Source organism: Lissotriton vulgaris, chromosome 10, assembly GCF_964263255.1.
Source record: "Lissotriton vulgaris chromosome 10, aLisVul1.2, whole genome shotgun sequence".
Lineage (NCBI taxonomy): Eukaryota > Metazoa > Chordata > Amphibia > Caudata > Salamandridae > Lissotriton > Lissotriton vulgaris.
This window is the reverse complement of record NC_141698.1, coordinates 14,963,755-14,987,552: the sequence shown is the minus strand read 5'-3', so window position 1 is coordinate 14,987,552 and position 23,798 is coordinate 14,963,755. Positions and strand designations below refer to the sequence as shown.

General features: G+C 46.5%; 1 protein-coding gene across 2 annotated transcripts in view; it reads right to left on the bottom strand.

The window, feature by feature from the left end:
- The window catches only part of SRPK3 (SRSF protein kinase 3), a 120,349-nt gene that overhangs the window by 14,723 nt on the left and 81,828 nt on the right, over positions 1-23,798 (bottom strand). For both annotated transcript variants that reach the window (XM_086940229.1, XM_086940228.1), the window contains 6 exons: positions 21,496-21,748; positions 19,380-19,670; positions 14,691-14,791; positions 9,849-9,956; positions 7,081-7,150; positions 1,864-1,956 (listed from right to left, as the gene is read on the bottom strand). In XM_086940229.1, the coding sequence (XP_086796355.1) occupies positions 1,864-1,956; positions 7,081-7,150; positions 9,849-9,956; positions 14,691-14,791; positions 19,380-19,670; positions 21,496-21,748 (916 nt within the window). The remainder of the gene's footprint in view (positions 1-1,863; positions 1,957-7,080; positions 7,151-9,848; positions 9,957-14,690; positions 14,792-19,379; positions 19,671-21,495; positions 21,749-23,798) is intronic.

The following is a 23,798-nucleotide window of genomic DNA, read 5'->3' as shown; positions in this document are numbered from 1 at the left end:
ACCATAACAAATTGGATAGCAATCTAAGATTTGAACAGTGAAGCTCACCAGAGAACGTAAAAGCAGATACTGCAGCAATGTAGCCTCTGACAGTGCTCACCACACCCACTGCCCAGATAATGAAAGACCAAAGCACAGAATATGGGACAGATGTGCCTTCAGAAGGGCCACGCTATGCTCTGCCCACTAAGTCATCAGGTGATGCCACATCCCCAACATATTTTGTGGAGGGGCAACAAGCAGCCAATATGTCGTCAACCACCTCCAGTGGCAGACGGAAGGAGCTCGGATGTCTACGCGCAACCTCAAACCATGAAGGTCGAGGTCCTAAAGTTTGGAGTGGGGGAACCTGCCCCTACAATAGAGGGAAGAGGGCCGCTCTGAAAGTCAGCTGGAACCGCACATACCACACCATTCTTGGACAGTTCAGTGCGATCAGAAGGTCTTTGGCCCACTCCTGGTTTAGCTTCCTTAAGACCTGGGGAATCAAAAGTATGGGAGGAACCGCACATTCAAGAACAAATCTCCACCAACTAAAGTGCGCCCTCCAAGTTGCCCCGCAATGGATACTAGAGAACACAACATTGTGAGCAGTGCATGTTCTTGTGAGTAGTGCAGTGGTTTAGCTGAGAAAAGCCACACCAGTCAAACACATTTTGAAGTACCTCACAGTGGAGGTCAGCAACATGACAGTGCTTCACGCTATTGGTCTTGTGTTCATGGAACATGCCAGATGGTTTGCAACCAGCCAGATTCCCTGTACATTTGCCCAGTCCCACAGTCTCCCAGCTACCTTGTATAGAGGGTGAGACAGCACAACATTTTGCTTGATGACATACTACATTGTGGTTGGATTGTCTATCAAGAGGTAGAGACAGTCTGGGTCATGAATGGAGGAAAGGGAGGTTTCAGGGCCGGGCAACAAGCCCACAGTTCAAGCAGGATGATTTGCAGGACTTACTCCCCTGGAGACCAGAGACTTCTGATCTCCATTTCCTCCAGGTGCACAATGGCCCTTTCTATAGTATACCAAACAGAGGCCTGCTGTGGAAAGAGTCCGGGTATCCCTTATGAGTGTACAGGGGCTTGCTCTAGCAATCCCAAGGTGATCTGCTGAAGATGGGAAGCGCACCTGGATTTTGCTTAGAGCACGGCAAGAATTGCAGTTAGGTGAGATGAAGGCAGGACCCCCAGGTGTAAGCTAGATGACTTGGTGATGAGTTGCTTACCAGTCGGGCAGAAGTAATGTCGTGTTAAATAACAGCAGCTCAGATGCAGCTGAAGTAAGCTGCAGGACCTCAGATACATTGTTGGACCGGGCCTCCTAATGGGCTCATGCCCTTGAGTGGTGATTCGGTCTAAAGGACCACACGCACCCTCGTGAGGGTCGACTATGGGCCTTTATGCTCTGCAGGAGTGGAAAGGCTAGAAGCGTGACTTTTTAAGGGGGAATGGGGGATGAGAGCGACATTCCTCAGTACAGCTTCCAACGCCTAAATGGATCGAACACCACCTACAGGTGAGTAAGAATAACGGCTAAGACAGTTTGGAGTCTGAATCAAGAGGTGAGGATTCTATAGGTAGGGGTATCCATCGGAAAATGTGATGTGTTCTAAACACTCAAAATGTCCATGACTTAACATGTATACAAATAAGTGGTTGTTAAACTCCCAGAATGCAACTAGAGGAATACAAGGGCTTTAAATGTGGTCACAAAATGCAGGGCCTTTGGCAGCTTCCAATGCTTGTGGCTACTGACTATCCAAAAACGTCCCCATTGGGTACAGAACAAAGGGAACTCTAAAACCACAAATAATTGTTCCCAACAAGAAATGTAGCATCTTACGTAACAATCCATCTCACCTCGTCTGGTGAAATACTCGCGTGAGTACCTTCCAGAAAGCGCAAAGTGTGGAGGGATATCACCCAGAAGTTCGATGATGTGAGCAATATGATCTAAGAAAAACAAAAGGAAACATTAGTGTGAGAGAGACCGCCGGCCGGCATCCAGCAGGAGTCAAGGGCAACACAATAAGGGTGCTAAGCTTCTCTAGACATGTTTGAGAGAAATGAATGCTGAATTGCACTGCCTAATGATGGCACCACTACATTACTATGCACACAGAAATATGAACTTTACCAGGGGCCGTATGACAGAAAGTGCCCCGGGGGTGCACTCGCTTTATGCAGCCCTAGAGGCACGTTGATATCACAGAAGGGGCTGCAGACCCTTGTGCGGACCCTTTTGTAATACTAAGAGCGCTGGCGTACATATAGCACCAGGGCTATTAGGAGAGGAAGGTTCCCTCCTTTGCATGGGGCGTGGACCCCAAACCTCCCCAGCCCTCTCTTCTAACGCCAACGAAGCCGCCTCCAACCTCACCCTTTGGTTATCCAACACCGCCGACACCTTAGCACCACTGAAAAAACGTCAACACAAACTTGGCATCAAGAAGGCCTCATGGTTCAACGACGACCTCAAGAAATCCAAGAAACTGTGCCGCTCCCTTGAAAAGGCCTGGAAAAAAGACCCATCCACCAGCAACAAGGACGCCTTCAAAAGCGCCATCCGCACTCACCACCAACTGATCCGAAAAGCCAAGAAAACTGCATTCAAAGATCGACTTGACAACAACGCCCACAACAGCAACGAACTTTTCAACATCGTCAAGGAATTTTCCAACCCCTCGGCCAACTCCAACGACATCACCCCCTCTCAAACCCTCTGCGATTCCCTAGCCTCTTTTTTCCACAACAAGATTGCTGACATCCACAACAGCTTTGACAACCAACCCGGAAACCAACCCACCCTACCATCAACGGACCATCTTCCCCCCGTTAACACCCTTAACGCCTGGAACCCAATCTCCATTGAGGACACCATCCGCCTGATGAATTCCATCCACTCTGGTTCCCCCACAGACCCATGCCCCCACCACATCTTCAACAAAGCAGACTCCGTCATAGCTCCGCACCTCCGAGACGTCATCAACTGCTCCTTCAACTCCGCTACCTTCCCAGAAGATTGGAAACACGCTGAACTCACCGCCCTTCTGAAAAAACCAACAGCAGACCCCACCGAACTCAAAAACTACCGCCCCATCTCGCTTCTTCCATTCCCGGCCAAAGTCATCGAGAAAGCTGTCAACAACCAGCTCGCCGCCTTCCTCGAAGCCAACAAATCACTCGACCCCTCACAATCTGGCTTCCGAGCCAAACACAGCACTGAGACCGCCCTCATCGCAGCAACAGACGACATTCGAACTCTACTGGACAATGGAGACACAGTCGCCCTCATCCTCCTCGACCTCTCTGCAGCCTTCGACACAGTCTGCCACAGCACCCTTTTACAACGCCTCAGAAACATCGGAATCCAAGGAAAGGCACTGGAGTGGATCACCTCGTTCCTCACCGGAAGAACCCAGAGAGTCCGCCTACCACCATTCAAGTCCGAGGCCTCTGAAATCATCTGCGGCGTACCACAAGGATCCTCACTCAGTCCCACCCTCTTCAACGTATACATGAGCCCCCTCGCGGCCATCGCCCGCCAACACAACCTCAACATCATCTCTTACGCGGATGACACTCAACTGATCCTATCTCTCACCAAGGACCCCAGCACCGCTAAAACTAACCTACACGAAGGAATGAAAGAAGTCGCCGAATGGATGAAACAAAGCCGTCTGAAACTGAACTCAGACAAAACAGAAGTCCTCATCTTAGGTAAATCCCCCTCTGCATGGGACGACTCCTGGTGGCCGGAAGCCCTCGGAAATGCACCCATCCCGACAGACCACACACGGAACCTTGGCGTCATCCTGGATTCTTCACTCTCAATGAACAGACAAGTCAGCGCCGTATCCTCCTCCTGCTTTAACATTCTTCGCATGCTCAGAAAAACATTTCGCTGGATCCCCTCCGAAACAAGGAAAACAGTCACCCACGCTCTAGTCACGAGCCGACTGGACTACGGAAACACCCTCTACGCAGGTACCACCGCTAAACTCCAGAAGAAACTACAACGAATCCAAAACGCCTCAGCCAGGCTCATATTAGACATCCCACGCAACGAACACATCTCTGGTCACCTTAAAGACCTCCACTGGCTACCCGTCAATAAGAGGATCACTTTCCGACTGCTTACCCACGCACACAAATCACTCTACGACATCGGACCAGATTGCCTCAACTCCCGACTGTCCTTCTACACCCCCTCCCGCCAACTTCGCTCTTCCAGCCAAGCCTTCGCCACTGTACCTCGCATCAACAAGACCACCATGGGAGGCAGATCCTTCTCATACCTGGCTGCCAAAACATGGAACTCTCTCCCCGCTTACCTTCGCCTCACCCAGAATCACCTAGCGTTCAGAAAGCAGCTTAAAACGTGGATATTTGACAAATATTCCACCTCCCCTTCCTAAGCGCCTTGAAACCCTCTGGGTATGTAGTGCGCTATATAAATGTTTTGACTTGACTTGACTTGACATTGTCAGTGCGCCCCGGGGGCAGCCCTCATTGCTGTTTAAAGGGGGTCCCACGGACCCCCGCCAGACATTCTTTCTGCAGGCGAATGCAGTCATTCACCACTTACTGCACCTACCAGCAGGGGTATCTCTTACCCTTCTTAAAAGTGCAGGCGGGCTGCCGCCTGCACTGTGACACACAGGGTAGCTTTTAAACAGCTGCTCCATATTTCACTTGAAAGTGCTGCCCCTGGGGCACTACATTCATCACAATAGGGCGCACTTTCTCTGTTTGAGCCTGGCGCACCTGTTTAAAGGTGTGCCATGGCACAAACAGGGAAAGTGTGCCCTATTAGTAATACAGACCAGATCGTTGAATTGGATTACCACTGATTGAAAGACTACAACTGTGTTTTAAATTAATCTGTCTGTCTTTAGCCCCTACTATTTTTCATTAATGTATCCTTGTATTATAAATTATGAGCCTCGGATTTAGGCATTCAAGCTTCATTTGATTATTCACTTGTCAAACCAAGCATCACAGTCAACGGGCCAACCCACATGTGAGCAAAGCGTCTGCTCACTCTGTTTCAACCAGAAGCCATCCTCTGGTGAAGTTAACCCAGCTAAGTGTTCGCTCACATTCAACCAGTCTACTCCCCAGTGGATCAAACCAACTGGTCATCAGACTTCAACCATACTATGCACCAAACCAGACCAGTATAGGTTAGGGACCAGCTCAATCTCCTGCAAACAACCCACCTACACAAGAGTCCAGTCCAACTAACTACTCACCACCTTCAGCAAACTGGCTTATCTGGGGTCACAGCAAACTGCTCATGCACTTTCAACCAGTCGCTACGTCAGTCACTTTAACTGCTCACCAAGCCTTTGCACCAGTGAACCTAAAAACGAACAGCTCACCAGGTTTCACCTTAATCAACTTGCAACACAATCAGCCAGGTTCTCAAGATAAAGTTCAAAATATACTCGCAGACGTTGACTCCAATGTTTCGAGTAAACTGCTGATGTTTTTGGATTCACAGAGAATCCAGGTGCCCTTCTGGGAAGCTGCAACAATCACATGTTCCCAGGAGCACTATTGGAACTCTTGGACGAATTCTAGGTTCCTTCCTTACAAAGATATTTTCACATGCATAAATGTAACAAGTGTACGTTTACGTACATGCAAATACTTTCCAATAGTACCATTGTACTCTGAAATGTATTTTTTACTTTATGTGGCAAGTCTTCTACAGTCCATCATTTTTAGAAGAGTTACCCTCCTATTCTCATCCCGGATACAGGTTTGCTTTTGGCCTCAGCTAAAGTCATTTCAGACTCCTTCCTGGGTGGAATGTGCCTTGCAAAACTTTAAAACCCAGAAACTTTCAAAATGGGTCAGTGTTTACAAGATATTCAAAGGCATTCCCTGGCATGCCCACTCCCCTCTCCAGTGCGCACATTTGTTCACACATACGGGTGTAATATTGAGCACAGTAAACCCCTTTGCAGGTGTAAATTTATTTGTTATTAATTAAACTAAAAATAGACTGTGTTGTGTCACTTGTAAAACAAGACATCTGCGCAATTAAGTCCAGTTTAAATGCCAAAAAGGAATTTCAATATCAAAATGGACGAGATTAGATCAGAAAGCACCAGGCTCACAAGCGCCTCGAAAACATGAAGCATATTCTCAACAACCCTGGAAACTGAAAAAAAAGGAAACCTACTGGGTTGCACTGGAAACGCAAGGAACAGAAGGACTGGTAGAGGATTTTGTTCAGCAATTTAAAGAGCAACTTGTAGACATGCCATAGACACAAAATGCTGGACATGCAGTGATCACCAGACAATTTACACCACCACTCAAACAATTCAACAAACAAACTGGTTAGTTTAATTAATAAATGTTATTTATGGAACATAAGTGAGACTATTTATCTGAACAGGAGGATTTCAACAAAGAATTTGTAACACAGCCACAGGATAATGACCCATGGTTGGTTAAATTTAAGCGTCGGAACTGGACATAAATAGAGAAGGTGACAGAAAAGATGGATGGTAGTTGCCAACAATAACATGACAATTTATACATTTACCACATACACACAACTGGGTTTCGGAATAGGATTAGTGATAGCATTTTTGCTGTAGAAAGTGATATTTGCAAGCAGTCTTGAACTTGGGAATGTGATAAGTCTGAATGCGAGTAGGCAGAAAGTAGGCTCCAGTGACGCCATTATATGCTATACCCTTGCTCCCATCATACAACCAATCCACCGATGAAGGTGCACAGGATACAATCTCTACAACACAATGAATCACTCAGCCAATGTCATGAAAGGCCTAGAGTCCTGCCATATTAAGAACACAAGAGCTGCATAACAACAGAGAATGGGCCACACATGCAGCAGTCAGTCAACTGATGCAACAGCTAATAACATCTGCACTTTCAGGCTCCAAATTCTTGTGGTGTCTTGAATTGTATCCTTCCCTCTGTTCTACAACATTCTCCTTTGCAGTCTCTCCTTCACAACGTGCAGTTTATTAAATCACAAGTGTTTGCCTCCCACCCGCACCCCCTTTAGAAAGTCAGGTTTTACAATTGACAAACCTTCATCCCGAGTGTAGTCTTCTCCGGAGTGCGGCTCGAATAAATAGTCGCCGGTCACCAACTCGAAGACCTTCCGAATGAGGGAAAGAGCGAGATGCAGAGAAAGGGAGAGAAGAAACAAATGCACTCAGTCACCACAGCGAAACCTTCCCACGTCCACAGATCCAGAGTCTAAAGGAGCCCAGGACAACCAGGACCCCTGCTGCACTCCTGCTTTCATATGAAGATGAGGTACCCGTGGTACCATCAGCCAATGGAGGGCTCTGTAGGGGAGGACTACTTTCAAGACAAGCTCACCATTATCAGCATACTTAATGAATTTATAAACATTACCATATATCCGCCTACATTCAGAATCCTGGCACACTTTCTATAAAAGAGAAACCTTCTTTCAAAAACTATAAGTATGCATGCCATTCTGAAACAGTGCTTTTTATTAAATGACTGGTTTCGAATTAAATCTATCTTAAAACAACGTGCTGCTCTATAAAAGCCATGTTTTAAAACTCCTATTTTATTAGGGATAAAAAAGCAACAGTCCACAAGCCCAGCACCACCTTAAGGCGGCCTGCTGAAGGGTCCAAAAACGCGATGCGGTGACTGCCTGTTTCACATGACATTTTTCAGCTTAGAGAACGGATATTAGTCACTATCTCCTAAGGTATTAAGATTTTGTATTCTCCTGCATTTGCTGCGACAGCAGACAGGCTCTTATGCAGGAAAATAAGAGAACATTACTGGAGATCTTGAAGTGAAAGTAAGTAAACGTTTGTGGTCCACCAGGACATCTTTAAGGCATATGGAAATCTAGAACTAGACCAGGTCAGGATGGCTCTCCACATTTAGGAGAAAAGTGAAACCTGAGGTCAGTAAAACTGGTAACAGATCGGGGAGAACCACTCGAGCGGCTGCTCTGCAATCAAGAGTCTAGTAGTACTTGGCAAAAGTATGGACTGATGTCCACACGGCCACCGTTTCAATGCAGCTAATGTGGACATTATCTGAGGACAGTAGCAAGCCCTCATTTTCCTCCGGTTGGGTGAGGTATAGCCCTACTCTGATGAGGTCACTGGCTTATGAGATAGCTTGAATCCACCTGGCAATTCATAATCTAGATGCAACCCCTACAGAGTTCCCCAGAATCATTTAGATGCCGCTAGGCCCATACAAAGAGGGGAAGTGTTTAGGTTGGACTTAAACTGCCCTTTCCAACTTCTGTTGGTGGTTAGGCAATGCCCAGCATACCAAAGGAAAGGGAAAAGGCATATTTCAGGTACAGTGAGGAAATATATTTATTCATTTTTAGCATGAAGGGCGTGTTCATTCTCCCCGGCACACAAGCCAGCTACAATTTCAATTCAGAGCCAAGGGAATGCAGGTTGTCACTTCCACACAGGACTAAGGCAACCAGCAGGTAAAGCACCTTTTTTGGATACTCCAAGGATGTCTCCTCGGTGGAAAGCAATCGCCCTGCACACCATCTTGTGGTCCCACACGCCTAACATGTCACAGCACACTGCTCTCCACAGTAGAAACCCAGGTAGAGGGACTCTGAATTTTATATCAGAAGCGTCTTTGAGCAGTGTGCTCACCGGTCCTGCAGGTACGAAGGCGCGTGCCCTTTTAGAACCAACCAGCTGACACCGGCTCGCAGTCACCCTCACTATTGGTGAGACACACATTAGGCACTACAGGTGCTCCCAATAACAAGCAGAGTCAGGGAGCCCCTCCTGAGGGCATGCAAACTTTGAGGTCCAACAGGTGAAGACAGAAGTCAGACCAGAAATGAAGAGACAGGGAAGGGTGGCCTTGTCTTTCCAAACCATGCTGGACTTATATCCCGACACGTTAGTCATCTGCAAGTTGTTTTTTTACCTTTTGATCTTTCAAGTCTAGGTAGATGAATAGTTCCTTTTTCCTGAGTGAAAGGGCCACCACAGCAATGAGACTCAAGAAGATCAGGACAGATTCCAGGATGAAAGGTCGAATTTTAGAGGTTACTGCTGATGACAAATCACAGAAAGATCAGGATAATTTGGGGTACCGGAGTCTTTTAGCTTTCATGAAGCTGGGTTCCCTTATTTTCCTTGAGGATTATTCTGTGCATGTTTTGGCACGCGGGACTCATTCCCTTTCTCTCTCGCCCTTAATGTTGTGTGGAAACACTATAAAAAAAGAGCACGAGGGTCTTTCTCTTATTATTTCCACTCACATGATGGGGCTCTTCATCAAAAGCAGAAGAGAAGAGTACAACTAATGGGCAGCAAAAGGGTAGAAACCTCCCAGTTTAAAATGGCTGAAAAGACAAGGAAGCATTCAGATCTTTCAAGTGAAAATAAAGAAGGTTGGAAAATCAGTAGATCTTCTATCTGTGGAGCTGCTGCCTGGAGAGCTTGATCCCCGGACTGGAAACATGGACTTTACTTCAATTTCCACCACTTTCTATCATGAGAGTGTGAATATGTGAACTCTGTGTAAGAAGTGCTCTTCTCAACTCCTTGGCAAAGGCAGCCATCTGGCTGCACTCTCCTACAGCTCTCTCCTATGCGCTAGAATTAGCAAGGGCCCAGTCATGTAACTAAATTAACACACAAGCAAATACCCTGGTTAATGTCGCCCGCTGACATGCCTGTCTTTAGATCTCACACGTGCAGAAGACATCCCAATATTTAGGGCTACCAATTAATATTGTAAGATTTATGAAGGAGGTGAAAAGCTGACAGCGAAACTTGTTTTTTACACCCAATCAATGGAAAAGGTATTCCTACCATACAGGCTGTGCTCCAGATATCGGCAGGTGTTCCATAGCTAGCACCAATCAGGACTTCTATCGCTCGATACTGTCGGGTCTGGATGTCTTCGGTAAAGTGCTTGTGCTGAAAGAGATGTGCAATAAAAATTATTACTTAGGAGAACACGCACTCTTCATTTTGGCGCAAGGTACCGAATGTGTTAAGCCCGGATATAACTGCACCTTTTCTGAAATGATGAGCAGAGACTATTTGCTGGTATTGGAGGGGTGGAGAGATGTGTGTGTGTGTGTGTGTTGGGGGGTGGGGCCTGGGGAGGGAATTTCTAAACTATTCAAAGTCTTAAATTACATTGAACAAAGTTTGAGCTACCAAGATAGTAATGTCTCTTCTTGTAAAAGACCATTCAAATAAATAAATATCAAAAATGCTAAAAGTGACGTGAAGTGTATGTAAAAAAAATAATAATGTATAAATAAAGCAATAATATGTAGAGCAAAAGGAGCATATGTGTGTTTATGTGTAATAGAGGAACAGAATGTGTTGGACTTGGCCCTTTTCCCCCGAAAATTTTCGCCTTTCACCCCCCTAATTTAGGATGTCTTCCCCATGGTAAAGATTAGTGTATAGGCCACGTGAGGTATGAGATGCCCTGCTCAATGTGTACTATCATGCAATAGTGTGTGCACTGATTTAACCCCCATTGTAAACATGCACCCCAATGAAATGCTGCATCTGAAATGGCTGCCATGGCTGGGCGTTGTGCCACCTGACTGCAGTGGGTTAGCGGTCTAGACGTTAGGTACCCAGCCACCCCAGCATTTGGAGGGAAAGCCTGGCACCCAGGGTGCTCTACTCCTCCCCCTGAGCCAGTTTGCCACAGAATTCCAGAAGCTGCTGGCACTGTCTGGGAGGTGGGGTGAAGAGGGTATAAATAAGGGGGATGTGCCACCATGTGCTGAGACAGAGCTGGGGCAGGAACGCGAGGGGACCTGCTGCCAGGGGATACCGCCACTTGGGCCTGTGTGCTGGACCCTGCACTGAACTGGAACACCCCTCCTGTCCCCAGGACTAGTGGAAGCCCCACTTCAGGAGTTCAGGCTGCTTTTCAGGAGGAGGCAGAAACGGTGTTCATACGTCGACGTTTCGGTCCCTGGTGGTACAAATCCTTGGGACCATCTTCAGGACAAAAAGTTGCACAATAATATCTAATGTACAGAAACAACAATACACAATGTCAGTGTTACAAAACCTGTGACACAAAGAAAAGACTGTTTTCCGATCAAAGAAGCTCTTATAGTCATCCAAGGAGTATTAGAATCAAGACCTAGTCCTCACCAAGTTCCAACTTGGTTCATTACTGAATGTGCTAAAATTGCATTAGAGGAGAACTATTTTCTATTCTACAATGACTTCTATGTCCAACTCCAAGGCGTTGCTATGGGCGCGATTTTCGCGCCGAGCATAGCTAATTTGTTTGTTGCATCCTTTGAGGAAAGGGTTATTTATAACAACAATCCCTTAAGCCCTAATCTAGCTCACTACCTACGATATATCGATGATATATGCATAGTGTGGGAGGGTTTGTACCACCAGGGACTGAAACGTCGACGTATGAACACCGTTTCTGCCTAAATCATTTAATTTGGTTTTACACACCAACTGAATATGTGTAATGCATTTCTGAACATGGTTATTTGCAAAACTCATGTTTAATGCGTAAGGTGTTCCCCCTACCACTCAACATTGTTTGAACTAAGTGGTAGTTGATGTTGCCAGAAATCAATTGATCAAAAAATCTATGCATTATTAAAGAACTATATATTTTTGATAAACTTTTGTTTTCATTATAAGCTCCTGTGACAACTACATAATTAAGTGTTCATTGATATGACACGACCAAATAATCAAGTTACTGTATAAATGATTCCTTTAGGGATTCTCTTTTGTTATGGTTATTAACGATACCCAGTCCCTAGGGGATTATTGTTTGGCTCTATTGTTTTTGAAGTTCAGGAGGAGGGCCACGCTGCAGAGGAGGATGGTGGCAGCCTACCGCCCTGTTTTGATTAAGCCCCCACTGTCTGTTGACTTGGCCCAGTAGTGCCTGCTGCTCTGTCCTCTGGCCCCCTGAAGAAGTAGGGCCCTCCTAGGTCCCTGAAGCTGCTGGGACCCTGCGCCACGCAAGCTCTGCGCCTAGAAGCCCCTGAAGCAGAGGAGAGCATCAGATTGGGGCTGGAATGGACCCCCCGCCCCCACCTCACCCAGGAGGTGAGGAGCTTTACCCTGGGGCTTGCTGCTGGGACTGTTAGCCCCCCCCCCCCTTTTGCGCTGTGCTGGACGGAAGAATTAGCTGGGCTCTGCCTGCGAAGCGCCGTGATCTCTAGGTGCTAACCAACCTAGAAATGTGCCCCCTGAACTGCCCTGCCACAGCCGTGTGGCCTGTCCTGCCAGAGTCTGCTTTTCAAAGCGCTCTCCTGCTGGATCAAGTGCTGTGAGCGCTACCGTGTACTCCAAGCGCTGTGTCCCTTTGAGGCGCTATCCATTTTGCACGCGCTGTTGCCGATCACCGCCGCAGCCTGGGAGCAAGGAGGAGGTGAGGCTGCACTTCTGTATGAGTAATTAATAAACGGGTGCCCACCCCGCGTTTGCCTGCCTTATAGGCGCTACCGATTGACTCACCGCTGCAGCCCCGGTCGTCTGTCTGCCCCCTGGGGCGCTTTGCCACCGAGAGCGCTGCCGATCTCACCGCTGCGGCCCGGGAATTGCTGGCGCTGCCTCGCGCCGCCCTGAGGCCTTCTGTCACCACTGCGACCCGGCGCGGGACTCTGACAGCCACCACTGCTGTCTGTGTCGCCCTGGCGGCTCCTGGAGCCAGGGAGGGGGCCTCCGTATCGCGTTGCTGGGCTGCGCTGGGCCCAGTGAGGTGCGAGCACTCCCCTCACGTGACGGGGCCCCCGGCTGCGTCATTGGCCGCGCCCCCGCCCCTGCCTCGCAACGATTGGCCGGCCCGGCAGCACCCCTGGAAAGCGGTCCCTAATTGGCCCTGACGGCCGAGGGAGGAACAAGGAAGCCGCATTGTGGGGGCTCTGGAAAGAGAGGGGGTCCCCTGCCTCTCCCAGACCGGCCGAGAAGCAGGAAGAGGCCAGAGAAGGAGCGGGAAGCCTCGAAAGACCTGGAGGGACCCGGGTGAGGCCGCCAGGAAGGTGTGGGCGCTAGCGGGGCTCCCGCGTGGAACAGGGAAGCCCCGCGCCCGTCGGCAGCTGCAAGAGAGGAGTCACCTCGAGGAGCCCGGTGAGTGGGGCTCAGCTAAGGGGTGGAGAGTGCAACGGGGCACACTGTCGGTGCTCGACCCCCCCGCCCCCCCCCTCTTTTGAAAACTGTAATTGGGCCCCGTGGGCCCTGGTTGCATACAGTAGACCCCCGGACTGGGCAAGAGTCCCCAGTGAGAGTTGGAAGACTGTTTGGGTTAGTAGAATAACCCCTGGTTAGGGGATTGTCCTTGGTACGCTGCCCTCACGCAGGAGCTAGGAGACCCTACTTTAGTGGTTCCCCTGAGGTCCCAAATGACTACTGAAGCCTGCCTAAGGAAAGGTTGCCTGTCTCTCCACAAGTGGGTTTTACTCCTGCCTAAAGAAATGGTTCTGCCCCTGTCCCCTTTATAGTGACAGGTGGTCTGATGTCTAAAGGGAGGTTAATGCACATGTTTCTTTGCGGGAGTATTACGTGAGTCCCAAGGCTAATGCCCCTAAGGCCTACCGTTTTCCTAGGATGGATTCCGGCCTCATGATTTAGGCCTGCTCCGCCCTATGCCAGATGTTGATGCTAGGTGCGTAGGGTTCTTTTCACAGGAGACGCTGATGCAGGCCATACTGTGTGTTATGCCTAATGTTTATCTTTATGCAGAGTGCTGGCTGTTATATGCATACTGATGTTTTACGCTAACTGAGGTTGCTTTAGGTCTTTCCCTACAGCCTGGACACTAGTGGACTTACTTACCTTTTTCTTGCCTTTCCCATTTTCCTTGTAAATAATCCCCCTGATATCCATTGCCCTGGCGCCAGTTGGCGCCCTATTGTGATTACTGTCCTTTTCTGTGTTTTACCTTTGCAGGTTGGACCTAATACAAAAGTTATTATTTTTCCAACCAGAACTGGCGTTGTGTCTATTTTGTGGTGTGCCTGGTGTGTCGTCTGTGGGTACTGCGTGGATGCTTCACACATGTCCTCAGGAGTTTGGCCTGCCCGCTCTGCTCCATGCTACCCCCATAGAATTGGCTACCTCATTTCTAACAGAAAGTAAAAGAGACAAAGAAAGTGTGATGGAGAGAAAACCAGTGCTTGTGCACGATACATGTTTCCCCTCATTCTAAGGGTGTCTCCCAGGACACTTCAGAACTTTTACTGGCCCACTGCGAAGGCTTTGCTTTTTTTGAAAACTCGTATTCCCATCATTGGTCAAATCGGGATTCACTAAAAATTTTAATATGGGCCAGTGAGGGAGACAGAGAGCAGTAGTGAGAGAGACACACACACACAAAAGGCGAATGAGAGAAGAAGATGGACTGACAGAGAGAAAGAATCATTATAAACGAGAGTTGGAAATAAAAGTCAACCCAAGCAGACCTGATACTACAGGTGATTTGCTCTGGTGAGACCCTACACTTGCAGTCCTGAGGCAGACGCGCTGCTCTTCAGACTGATTGTGAGCTGGTGATGCCAGACTGAGCTCTACAGGAGGCACATGCATCAAATAAGCTATTATTGGCTTCCAAAACCCCAGTGTGCTGTACATTTAGCAGTAGATCCCACAGTCAGTTCACAGAGTGAGACGTCCGAAGAGCCATCAGAGATTACTTACTACCCAACAGGCGTTGCCGAGGTCTGCAATCTTGACTTGGATTTTGTCTGCATTCTGTGGCTCCAAGGGGTTGACCAAGAAGTCGGTGGGACTGTAAGTGCCTTGAGCAGAGAAAAAGAAAGAATGTACGTTAGCACTTCGCATCGGGTGCCCTTCTAAAAGGCGACATCATATAACCTATAAGAACTCTGGTCAACCAGAAGAAAACATTATTCCTCAATATCCCATAGCATCTTTTGAGGGTGTGAGAGACCCCACAGGATACTCTGGACTAAGCTAAGAGATTTCGCAGAGAGGGCAGGGCACAGGAGCATAAAGGGCACAGTGAGGAGGCGGGTGACAGCGAGTCCGAGGCAGGTGGCAGCAGAGTCCATGTGAAGAGTGCACACACCATCTTCAGTTATGAGCAGGACTTGTCACCATGACTGATCCTCACCCAAACACTTTTATGCCCGAGGGAGCTTCTCCATCAGGTCAGAGGTTAGAATCTTCATTTTGCGTCACTTTAGAGGGATGGTCCACCATCATGCCAAGCAGGGACTCGGTTAGTTCATTTTTTCATGGTGAAAATAAGATAAAACAACAGTAGGGACAGTTCAAAGAGACCACGAGCCACTGGGAGGTAGGTGGGACTTTTATGAAGTCCAAGAAAATACCCATGTGGAAGAAGTAGGACTACAAGTAGATCACTTGTCCTTCTTCGTTCTGAGACTCTCTCTCATATTTGTTAAAGGTAGCATAAAGTACCACGCTAACGCAACCTTAATAGTGCAATCAGGGCCACAGTATAAACTCTTGAGCATATAAACTTTGAAGCCAGGCCTGACCCTCAGTGTATCGTCTTGGAGTCAGTGTCCAATCAATAGTACTTAGCTTTACACATTTCAGGAATAGGATCTCTCATCAATGGAGTGTAGCTGCTTTACCCCTTTGTGCTAAGGGCTGTTATCTGTCATTACAGAAAATAAAACACAAAACTATATATCTGGCTAGATTATTTAGGAGAAGTTAAGCCTCTGAGTAGAATCACAGATTACAACGAGTCTGTAGGACTATTGTCCTTAGATCTATCTAAATGACAATTTGAAGCCAGAGTGCAAAGTTTTTTCCACTAGAGCGGAAGGATTGGGAAAAGGGTAGGTAAAAAAAAAACTGTGAATGCTGTGGAAATCAGAAATTCATTTATGAAGGAAAGAGGGAAAAATCCCAAATGATATTTTATTACAATGAAAAAGCATTTGGGTTTCTTCTATACAAATAGGCTGACGCTCACTCATGCCTCTCACTGATGTAGTAACCAAACCAACATTCCAATACCATGCCTGTAATTCAGCCTTGTGCACGGATTCAAAAGGTGTACCTGTTAGTATTGAAAGGGCAACATTCAGTTCCCAAGGAACTTCCTTACACGTTCCCAAGTCTGCCTGCTTGTTGATCTCTTCCACTTCACTCCATACAATGATTTTGGGACAGGACTTTCTCCTCCTTCATGACTGCTCTTTAATCATCAGTGAGTTTCAAATGTCCATTCTGCAAGAACTCAGGAGCCGGGCAGTCACGGTCAGGCTGGGATGGAAGATTCTGCCCAACATTGTGCAGAGCAGATCTGGCCTGATCAGAGGTGTGCGTCAGAAGTGACAAATGAAAAGGGTAAGGGCACCACCACCGACGTGGCTCATCTGCGCCAATGAGAATCATCTTCACGAGTACCAAGAGTCCGGGCCACTCCGAGTGTACCGATATAAACAGTTTGCATCGACTAAAACAATCTTAAATGTATATACAGACAGTTTAGTTTGTTATTAGTAGAGCATAATGGTTTCCCATTGGTGAGGAAGTAAAATCATTCAAGTTTACAGACTTAACCCCTTCCAAGCTGATGACGGCCGGGAGCCGTCATGGCACACAGTGCTCGTGTGCTGATGACGGCTCCCGGCCGTCATGACCACGCCCGCGATCGGAATGTGCCGCACAGGAGCGGAATTCCGGCCGCGGGCAAGGGGTTAAGATTAGTATTTGATGACGTCTGAGAAAGATGTAAATATCGCATGAATTGTTTGCAATTGAACATTTTCAGAAAAGATGAGCAGGGAAGAATCACAACGATCTGGATGAACTCTAGACACTGATGGCCAATGCCAGTTTAGTGAACCTCAGCCGGCACGCGTTTTGTCAAGAAAACGTCTTCAAAGCTGTGAAAGATAAGTCAGAATGATCTCAAATGAGAGTGAGAGGAAGGTCTGGATTAAGATTCTAATGAAATATAGAGGTGAGTAAGAGAGGGAAACAATATGAGGGCGCAAGATATGCGACACCATAAGCGCCACAAGAAGTGATGAGAGTTAAGGATAATGAGAGAGGACTTTCAGTGAGAGCAGAGAATAGAGCTAACAAAAATACAGCACCGGCAAATGGTCGAATGGTAATATTAGTCTATGAACGATCCGATCGATCACCTGAGTGTATAGACTGAAGATTCATATTTTAACGAAGGGAGGACCGCCGTCAGCTCAACAGAGTACTTGGAACGGCCATCACGGCGAGACGACGATAGTCCTATCAAGGTCTAAATCAGGCCCTAAGAGAGAGTACCGTAAAGTAACAATGGTCAAGGTTATAACCATAAATAATTAAGTCAGCGGAGGGAGAAAGGAAAACATACCCATCAGAAATATCCAATGGCAGAATTTATAAGCCTTGACTGGGACTGCAAACTACGCAAGAGGGGGCCAAGCAAAGAGTCAGGATCTTGAGACACAGCAAGGCCATGGAGGGTTTGAGTGGGCAGGACAAACAAGGAAGGGGGAGGAAAGACTGAATGCAAATATACACTAGTAGGAGTGCTAATAAAAAAGTACCTCCATATGTGCACGGCCAGTGGAAGGACACTAGTCACAGGAAGCTGTAGTTGGTCCATGCTCCAGAACATGGACTGATACACAAAGACAAACGAGGTCTGACACAAAAACAAAAAAAAAAAAAAACAAAGAGGAGGGAGGTGCCCAGGAGGAGCAGACCAATGAGAAATAATTAAATGAGTGACCTTGAAGACAACCAATAGTAAGTAACGGTGGGCTCAAAGCCCTTTAAATGTTTAAAAATAAAAAATAGATTCGCAGACAGTGCGCATCCAGGCGAGACCTAAAATCAATGGGAAGTAACAGATGGGCTTCTGAGCACTTCTCAAGCCGACTTGCAGACAGTGCATGCGCTGTCCAGGCAGGACCTAAAATAAAAGAGGAAAAATAAACTGTCACTCCTATAAGGGTATTCTAGACTCCTGCTCGCTGGCTCAGTTCTTCTGCATTCATGAAAATCAGTAAAGATGCCCTGATGGACAAGAGGATTAAACAAAATAGAAGGGAGGGCTTGGATGACCTGAAAGCTCAACACAACTGCATTATAAAAGGTCATCTACATGAAAATGGATGGTGGCAATAAGAAAAGAGAATTTCAAAATTGTGATCCTCAAAATGAGACGGACCGAGATGGAGCAGTGCGTAACAGTAGTACATGGGAAAGTATCAACCTTCAGTGCCTGGAAAGCAGGAATGTACTCCAACCCGCACTGCAAGTTTGGGCAAAGGTCGACAATCTGGAGAGAAGCAAGAGTAACTGTGGTTAGGGTCTCATACATTAACCTGAATCCTTATATGAAGGACTTATCAGGCAGCACGTGATGCAATAAGACTTTCAGTCCAAATTATTGTGAGGGAAGTTTTTAAGTTCTCAACTAGAGGAGGAAGCAATAGAAAGAATAGAAAAAGGAAGGAGATCTTTCCTGTTGGCACCACAGAAGCCTAAGAAAATAAAAAGGCAAAGATAAAGAGTGAGAATGGAGGAAGACCACACCTTGCCTTTTTCCTACCACAGCAAAGAGTAAAAACAAGCACCTGATAAGAGTTAAGATGTTGCTTGAACAGACAGATTCCATTTTTGTTCAGATGGAGGTAGCAAAGATAAAATTCCCTGGCAGGGAGGGAAACCTGAAATGAGCACAGGTGGCATTCAGACAGAGCTGCATTATTTGCTGCAGGAGAGAACACTAGCTCTCTCCAGATCACTTTGACACTTGGAGTAGCTGCACTAGCTACTGCTTTAAACAACCTTATCTGGTTAAGGAAGGCTCCATTATAAATGACCTGTTATTAAGCATTCTGTCGCTTTCTGGACTCCACTCCTAGCTAGGGAGAAGAATATGCTTATATCTTGGTAAATTCCAATATTGGATTTGCCACACAGAGAGCAAGACTCTGCCACTCGAAAATGTATTGCATTTGAAAGTTATATTTGTTGAATCCTGTTTTGCTCTGGCTCTGTTAATCTGGTTCTGTTCATCTTTTTCTCTTGATAAAAATGTTTTCATAATAGCTCAAGGTGGTAAAAATAATACAACTACCGACCTAGCCTTATCTGGAGCACAGAGAATGGACCTTCTCAGAGTTGATGAGAAGCTAGACTAAGTTAATGAAATTCCCATTACTATGTCAAGTTCTGGTAGACGGGCCAAGCCATTTTTCACAACAAACCTAGCTTCTTGTTACATTCTCCTTAGATGTTTAACTTCTGACTTACAACATGTTTGGTTGAATAGTTACCAAACAATAATCATTTTAACCCACATTTTCCTAGCGGTCTTCTTCAGGACATAAACTAGTTTGATCATCTCCTGAGGATCTTAGTACTTACCACCAGGAGAGACAACGTCCCGTCGCTCCCTGCCAGTGGAGTAACCAGACAGTGCAGAACCAGACGTGGGAGAGAAAAGGGATCCCGACAGCCCAGAGATCTGAGAGTCGTCGGGGCTCAGGAAGCGTTGGACCGGCCCGTAGCCGTTGCAGCAGTCATATGGGTTGTGCTGGGCAAAGCCGGAGGAAGAGCTTGGACTCTGAGGACCAAAGGAAGTGGTTCCGTTGCTTAAATTCTTGCTGGAGCGGTTGGCGTCTAAGCCCCCAGTGTTGCTGGGATGAGTCTTTACATCTGGGGACAGAGAAAATGAAATTGTATCAGTAGACCACACAGCTCTTTTTTACATTTTCTCTGAGCAGTGGCAAAAACAATCATTTACTTCTGTGACGGACTAAAGAAGCACTTCGCATGAAGGGCACAAGTCTGTGGCCAACACTGGTAAATGTTGTAGGTTAGATTTTGCATATTTGAATTTCTCAAATGCTTTATGAAACACTTTTTTTGTTAGCAGCATTTATCTAGCACCTTCCTGCCATCGTAAGGCCTTGTAATGCTCTCAACATACTTGTAAACTTCCTCGCTGAACAGAGTTACATTGATCAGGTATCTTCTTGTCAGGAGTGTGTAAGGATAGCGGTTCTGCGCGCTGCTTGGCGAGGTCTTTAGTAGTTTCATGCAGGGCCCCTCTGTAGAACTATGGTTTCTATGGATGCATAAAGTTTTGCGTTTGCTGTGCCTGAGAAAGTAAATAATGGCACTTTGCGGTTTCTCTTGCTTTACAAGTGTGAATGTTTGTCATTGCCCGTTGGGTTTCGCTGTTGTTAATCGACCCACAATTCTCAGGTGCGCAGGTCTGGTACTGTATTCCTGGGATTAAGGTACATGTGGTTCTGCGGAATCTGTGTGTGACGGTATGTGTGCAGTGATTCTTAGTGTAGGGTGTAGCCGCTTGCCAAATACATGAGTACTAATCTCTGATGTGAGGAAAAGTCTATCCAGGATCTCTTTGTGAACAGAAAGATTTGAGGAGTGAGTTGTGGAATGTGGATTTATGTGGGAATGATCATGAAAGGCCCACCACGCAGATATGGTGGTCATTATTCCTCAGCATCTTACCTCTACAGGCTGGGCTTTTATCAAAAAGCACCAGTTTAGTGATCAAAAGCACTGGGAGGTGAAACACTACCAAGAAAAGTCAGGGAAAATACATGTTTTTTCCTCAGAAAATGTTGTAAAAAATTGAGAAAACTTTCTAAGATGTCAAATGAACCCAAAACCAGGAATCCTTTGGGGTTTGTAGCTAAAAAGAGCTTAAAACAAAGCAGGATTGTGTTCAGGATCTTTCTCACAGAGGTGAAACAAGCAAAGTGTCCAACGGACACCCTCCTGGCTATGACAGGATAGTTCAGTCTTTCAAGAGTCATAAAGAAGCATGGTTTAATTCCTATGGTATGTATGCTTTGCATTGGGGCACCATTTACTGGTTTTCTTTAGCACTGCTTTCTAGTTGGTGTTTTCAGCCAAAAGTACTCTCTTTCCTATATCTTGGCTACCTGGTAGAACAATAAAATGAAAGAAAAACAGTAAATGTTGCAGTTCGTGGCATATTTGCTGTTCAAGTGGAAAAAATATAAAAAGTTATGATCCCGGATGTTGCAGAAGTGTTGAAATAATCTACTTTTATGAATTTCAGAAAGAATACCCTAGTGAAAAACCCTGGTACAGGGGGATATGAGCAAAGCGCTTTGGCTACTGTTTGTATTAAAGACACTATTAAGTGCTTGGATAAAAAGCTTGCATAAAAGGTTTAGCTGGTCTATGTTTACTAAGTGCTTATATTTTTTGTATTAAAGGCTCTGTGTCTTTCACGGGACTGTGACTTTATCTTTGTAAGATGCACTGGGTATTTGTTTTAAACGCATATGTCTTTCTGTGTGATTCTAAAGTGCCCACTATTTCTCTGTTTATTCTGACGATTCTTGGCTGGCTTGCATTTACAAAGTGCTTCATGATACAAATTCTAAATAAGGTGCAATGTGAATGTGATGGTGCATATTCACAGACTCCATCATTTTTCCCCAAACCATCATTGTCTTGATTATAGGCTGGGCCTTACATTCTCCCTTGTGTTCCTCGTTCGAGCCTGGCACTTGCGTCGGCGGCCATGTGTGGGACGCAGAGGGGCATGGATGGGCAGAATGGAGTGGCAGCAAGCCATCTGCCGGCAGCTCTGTGGCCAGTTTCCCATGCTCGTCTTCCCCAAGGCACTCCAGTCTCTGGAGATCCTTCAGCCGTTCCTCTAAGAGCTTGCTTTGGCGTTTCTTTTTCCGCTTTAACTTCTTGTGCTTATTCTTCGACACTTTCCCATTCTGTGAAAATAACAGAGATGCTATAAAACATGGCAGACGCAGAGCAACAACATGTGAAAGGAGAGGCGTAGAGCGGGGAGACAATGGGTAGTTTGGAGCAATGCAAACAGTGCTTAGATTAGTTGATGCTGAAGAGGCTTGTCATGAGAGGTGCGGACACTCACAAAAGTGATGCTCAAGACAGCATAAAAGAAACACAGCTTGTCGTGTTACAAGACATCCAATATTTATCTATTCAATTTATGTAGCATGCAAATACAATGTAGTGACCTGGTGCTATAATAGCAGCTCAGTAGCTTTAAAATGATTATGTAGCCAAAAGACAATTTTTGAATGACTGCCGAAATTTAATGTGGTTGCTCGTGGGAAGTGATTTCCAAGTATTACATGTCTGGTAGGAAAAGAAATAGCCACCATGCTGGATTCCTTTAATCTTTGGCGCTGACGGAGTACAGGAGGTAGCTGATCGAAGCACACAGGATGGTGGAGAGAACTGAAAATGTCAAGATAGCTTTCTGGGACAGGGAGCATGGAAAACGTTACTTACCCTATAAGCATCCATTCTTAGCGTGTAGTGCTGTAGTTTAACATGCTCTGCATACTCCTGCATTCTTATTAAGATCTGACATCGTAAGTTGTTATTCTTCAAAGACTTTAAGTCACAGGATGCAATGTTTCTCCTTCCTGAGTGAGAAACGTGCATGGGCAAACCCCATGTTTTTCACACAGCAGGTGATGACATATATGCAGTGGCGAATGAAGGTGATTTGGCGACGATGCGTACTGTTAGTATAAGAAAGTTGGTGACAAAAAGGAGAGATCTGCAGCTGACACAGGTTCCGAGGAGGCGAATGGGCACATGTAAATCTACAGCACTACATGCTACAGATAGATGCTTACACGGTTGGTAATATTTTCTGTCCATGGTATATGTGGATGTAGATTTACATGCTCTGTGTAGACGGTACTCTATAAGTGGAAGCTAGCCAGTGAAGGGTGCAGATGTCTTGAGCGAGGTTTTTAGCAGTCTAGCCAATCAAAGCCTGTTGACGGGCTAGGATATCCACACCATTATATTTGGTAAACATCTTGGGTTCACCAGATGACCGCTTTGCAAATGTCAGCTAATGATACTGCCCTGAAAAGGCCACGGTTGCTCCTTTTATGAGGGAGGATTGTGCCCTAGGAAAGAGGTAGGGGTCTTCTCGCTTAGTGACAGCACGTCTTGATGCACTTTAATATCCACTTAGCTTTGCACGCCTCTAGGACTGGATGGTCTGTGTGGGGTTTTGCAAAGGCCACAAAGAGCTGGTCAGACTTGCAGCAGGGCTTAGTCCTATTGATATAGTATGAGAGCCCATATAACATCTTGAGTATGAAGGGCTCACTCTGATACAGAGTCTGGCTGCAGAAAGAAGAGTGGGAGCTCTATAGTCTGATTGAGGCGGAAATGGGATACTACCTTTAGGAGAAACTTGGAATTAGTTCCAAAATAACCCTGTCTCCATGAACCTGAATTAAAGGCTCCTGAAGAGTAAGTGGCTGCAGCTCTCTGATGGAAGTAATGGCTTTGAGGAAAGCCACTTTCCAAAGAGGAATCATATAGTGCAAGAGCGCAGGGATTTGAAGTGGGGGCCCATGAGCCTGGTGAGCACAAAATAAACATGCCCTGCAGGAGTATGGGGGCACTTCAAGAGGTATGACCCTCTTCAGCTCTTCAGCACCCCACCCCCCCCTGTATGCACTGGTGACAGGGATCCTAAATAGGGAAAAACGCCCCCTGTTTTGCATGTAGGTGGCAATAGCGGCAAGGTGTGGCCGAATAAAGGTCTAGACGAGTCCTGACTTTTGCAGGTACAGGAGACTGCAGAGGATATACTGGATGGTGATGGTAGGCTTCAGAGGGTCCAGTTAATTGGAGATGCAACAGGGGACAAGCCTTTTCCACTCTGTGGCTTCACATGGTGAGGCAGAGAGTCTGCAGCCTCACAGAGGATGGTTATGCACTCCTGTGGGTGAGGCAGAGAGTCTGCTGGCCTCACGGAGGATG